Genomic DNA, 4616 nt, shown 5'->3' with positions numbered 1-4616 from the left:
AAATTAGCCGAATTCTTGAAGAGGCAAAGGAACTTCACCAGCTTGAAGGGTGTGTAAACTTTTAAATTGTTCTAGCACACCTAAGAGATCTAGTATGTCAAGTTTTCTTTTGCGTATGACTAGGTTGTCATACATTATGAACTGGGAAGTTTTCAGTGCGACCCTGAATTAGTCCACTTCATTATTTTTTTAATCGAATTATTATAATTCGACTTCTTGACTTATTCAATTTATGATCAGAACTTTTAATACTGTAGCCTTTATTTATTTATCAATTTTCAATATTACCGTTTAAGCAAGGTTCCGGTATCGAAACCTTGTGGATGCAAAAAATCCTCGCTAGGAGACTCACCCACCACAGTCGGGTGTGTGACTTGGGTTGAACACCGGATTAGTCAGGGCAAAGCCTTGGAAATCGAGGCTGGCAAAAAAAAAAAAAATAGTATAAGAATAGAAATCATGAATATGCAAGAAAAAAACGAAATGACTATGACAGTGAGGAAGGCATAGATGTGTCAGTATAGGGTTTTTCATCCAAGAATATTCTTGTATTTTTGAAAATTTAAGTTTGATTACATCAGCATTTAACTTTGATATCCTAGTAACATTACTGATGTATTATTTTTCTTTTATGGGGATTTAATTGATAAATTAGATAACTTAGAGGTAACATTAATTTTAAGTGATTTTTCAAGGGTGACATTAATTTAGTGTTTAACACAAAGATGGGATTGAAAATTTTCCTATAAACTTTTGAAACTTTGGTTTTTCTTTTACATGATCTTAGTTGTTACATGATTCTTAAGGTAACAATGAAGTTTCTAATCACCCAAAAAAGGAAACAAAAAAGTTTCTAGGAGCTGGCCCATGCATTTGAAGATTGCATATCGACTGAGCCCAACTCATTTGGGACAATGGCTTCCTCTACATATGAAGAATGATTCATCCATATTAGGATTCCACTATCACTTATGGTTAAGCTCAATTAGAGGTGCAAGTTTGGCACTGATGATCCTGACTTGCCATAAGCCCGAATAAGGCTTGGGATCAAGGTTTTTTAGCCCAAAGGGCGGGTTAGGGCCAAAATAATTTGGCCTTGACTCCAAGGGGAAGCCTAGGATTACTCTTTGGCCCATCGGGCCTATCCCAACCCATCCTTGATTTTTGGCCCTAACCCTGGCCCTGATTTTGGCTCTAATCCTAATCGTAATATTGTGTTTTTATGCTTGATCTCAATGAATTAGGAACATGGACAATGATATGACCAATCAGGGCCAGGGGCAAAGTATAGGGTCAATCAGGGCCAAGGCCAGGGCTAGGGACAAGGCCAGAGACAATGCCAATTAGAGTTAGGGATAGGGCCAAGTATAGGGTTAATTAGGGCTAGGACTAGGGACAAGGCCAATCACGGTGAGAATGAGCTTGGCTTGGCTTTGTAAGGCTTAGGATCAGGGACAATAATCCTTGGCTCTGAATTAGGGTCATGGCGAGAATGAGCTTAGATTTAAATATATAAAATTAGCTTGGGATTGCAAAAGCGCAGCCCTGCCTGGTTGCAGCCCTAAGCTTAATGGTTCAGCTTTTCATGATAACGTTTCTATTTTTGGGGAATTTACCACTGAAACCTACTTTGCCAGTTTTTATTATTGCACCTCTTGGCTGATGATGTACTCTTCTTATTCAATGAACAACCACTGTGTGATTAATGCTTTCAAGTTTCTTCTCTAATTGTTTAGTAAAATCAGTAGTGGCATTTGTCCCTGAACAAATTCCTAACAGTATTTGACGGAAATATGGTTTATAACATGTTTTCCTTCCTCAAATCATGGAGTACAGCCAATGATTAAAGTATCCGAGGATACTATACTAGCCAATACATATCTATATTGGATACGACTGATATGATACATGTCCATAGGTCTCTATTTTATTACACTAAAAGACATTGACCAACACAATACAAACATGATACGTTTCTAAAATCATTTGACCAAACAATACTAGATACTAATACTTTAACCCATGAGAACAGCCAAGATCCGAAATTTTGCCCTGTTTCAAGAATTCAAGCCATTGGCATAATTTCACAAATATTTGAATGTTTCAGTCAAATTTTGCCCAAGTGGAGAAGACCAATCAACGACAATCTAAAATTTTCTTCTTTGGTGCAAGGAGTTATTGATGGAAGTAATTGCAGATCCAGATTCTCCGCGTTGGCGGAAGGATATATGGAAGGTTTAGATGGCTAGAATTTACAATTTAACTTGCATAATTCTAACAATATTCCTATGCATGGAGTCTTGCTTGATTCTAATCAACCCCACATTCAAAGAAACATAAAAAATTCTAGTGTGTGACATTACAAGGAAACTCTCATGTAAATTGGAAGCGGGTTAGAATGGAAAGAAGAGCCAATGCTGTAGACTGAGAGACACAAATGGAAGGTGACCTTCATAGCAACCCCCAAATCAATGCTAAAGGTCATTAAGAATATTCTCTCTATACTGATAGATGTCGAAAATCAAAACAAAATAGAGTAAAAATACAAAAAACAAAAGAGAGAAGCTGTTCTTCAAGCAAAATTTCACCCAAAAATGGGAGAAATTTCATTTATATATGGCGACTTTACACCCAAATTATCACGATTTATTGAATTATCGACAATATATCAATAAATTGCAAATTTCTCGACGATTTTGTGATTTTTGTTTCAGCCCCTTGTTTTGTTTCACCCCCTAGCGACACGGCAAAATATTGCCGAAATTTTTTACCTTGAGTATAGCACGTTTGATCCGTCAAAAACCCTGAAAACTCTATGGCACAGATGATAAGATCATGAAGCAGGTGCAATAGTAAGGTTCCTCAATTTTATATTGGTATAGATTCAACTCCAAAAACAGTCTCTACATGAAGTGGGGTTCGAGACTGTACATCATAACCTTTCTCAAATCATGAGCTTAAGGAGAAACATACCTTTTATTATTACAAAATTCTCAATAGAATTTCACTTCTGAATTATTCTATTAATATTTAGAATGAATTTCATATAATGTATGATAAAAAAAATATTAAAAAAAAAATGTGCTTCCCAACAGGGAGTTGATCTAGATTCATGATATTGTTTCTCAAGTAAAACCAAAACCTCAGATTTCTAGTCGCATCTCTTTCTTACAGGGGAGCAGCAATGTCTTTTCCTGAAGGGAGAGAGACTCAATTGAAGACAAACTAATGCACAACCTCTCTCTTTTCATTTTTTCTTTCCAAAAAGCAAATTCTGACAAAGTATGCATATAAGTAATTTCTCCTTCGGGAAGGTTTTTGGGGTTAAATTTCTTCCTCAAAATAATTAAGGATGAGATTCTCAAATTCCCAAAGGATAAAACAATAACTATGAAAGTTCTTCAGCTTGTTAATAAAAGAAATTAGGAAACGAATCCAACTTGATCCTTTCTAGACAAGAATCAGTATGAATCTTTTTCTTCCCAACTGCAACTCCAAAGAATAATTCAAAATTCAAAATTTATCACTGGGGAAGCAGAAGGAAGAGAGATTCTGTTAGCTCCACTTGGCAGTGGTCCACCAGTCGCGGCATCGGAATCCGGTCCATAAAAAACGAATCCGAATGCAGGAATAAAGTGGGATAACATCGTAATAGTCTCCAAAAACTTTTCAGAATTCAGATTCAGAGATTCAATAATGACTAATCGTCTAACCAGTATCACCATTCGAAAAGAAATCACAGCAAGAACTTTAGACAGAAATTGCAGGTAGTAGCAGCATTTTATAAAACTGAAACGCAAGTATTCCTAGTTCTAATTTTAAAAACTTCCTCCTCTGAATCGAGTTTTTCTTTAAAAGGAGGAAATCAGTTACAGAAATTACCTTACCATATATCTGACTTGTATTCAAGTTAGAAGAAACTAAACGATGGAGTATCTGTGGCGTTGATTCCAGTTTATTAATATCGTCTAATGAGTGGAAGCTCTGCCATTAGTCATCATTTTCTTGAACTCTTCAAAGTTAACGTTTCCGTCACCATCAGCATCAACAGAGCTAATCATCTTAGCACAATCACGGCGAGAACACTTCTCCCCCAAGTTCTTCATCACCATATGAAGCTCTGTAACCGATATCAAACCGTTCTTGTCCCGATCGTACATATTGAAAGCATCCTTGAGTTCTTTATCTCCGCTCTTACCGCCTCCTCGGTGAAAATTAGCGAATTCTTGAAGATCGATGAAGCCGTCACCATCAGTATCGATCTGATCCATCATTTGTTTTATCTCTTCCGGCGAACATTTAGGGCCAAGAGCGCTGAGAACATTGCCGAGCTCAGTCGAAGAGATCTTGCCATCGCCATTAGCATCAAATCGCTTGAAAACCTTCTCGAGCTCTTCCATGTTATCGAGGTAAACAGAAGATTTCAAGCTAGGGTTTGGAGAAGAAGGAGAAGTCATGGGAACCACTTTTTCGTGACTTTGCTTCTTGCTGAGAGATTCAGTACTGGCTTTGAAGCTGTTGGTTTTACTGTTGGTACGAAGAGAAGAGCGAGAGAAAAAAGAAGACATGTTTTAAAGAGTAGTACCTGTCCCCCTGTTTGGCTTGGCTTGGCTTGG

The 4616-nt window shown here is 37.1% G+C and overlaps 1 protein-coding gene across 1 annotated transcript; it reads right to left on the bottom strand.

The window, feature by feature from the left end:
* Positions 1–1263: 1263 nt before the first annotated feature.
* On the bottom strand, positions 1264–4616 carry LOC149001209 (putative calcium-binding protein CML18). The gene has a single exon (XM_089140911.1). The coding sequence runs from the start codon at positions 4566–4568 to the stop codon at positions 3969–3971; it is 600 nt and encodes a 199-aa protein (XP_088997037.1). The 5' UTR covers positions 4569–4616; the 3' UTR covers positions 1264–3968.

The sequence above is a fragment of the Hakea prostrata genome, chromosome 11 (assembly GCF_041222555.1).
Source record: "Hakea prostrata isolate BN-2017 chromosome 11, UWA_Hpros_2, whole genome shotgun sequence".
NCBI classification, from domain to species: Eukaryota; Viridiplantae; Streptophyta; class Magnoliopsida; order Proteales; family Proteaceae; genus Hakea; species Hakea prostrata.
Note: the sequence above shows the minus strand (reverse complement) of the source record. Positions and strands in the feature narration are given on the sequence as shown.

Excerpts from the sequence above, each read along its gene's own strand:
- LOC149001209 (XM_089140911.1), bottom strand. The coding sequence starts at position 4,568 with ATGTCTTCTTTTTTCTCTCGCTCTTCTCTTCGTACCAACAGTAAAACC.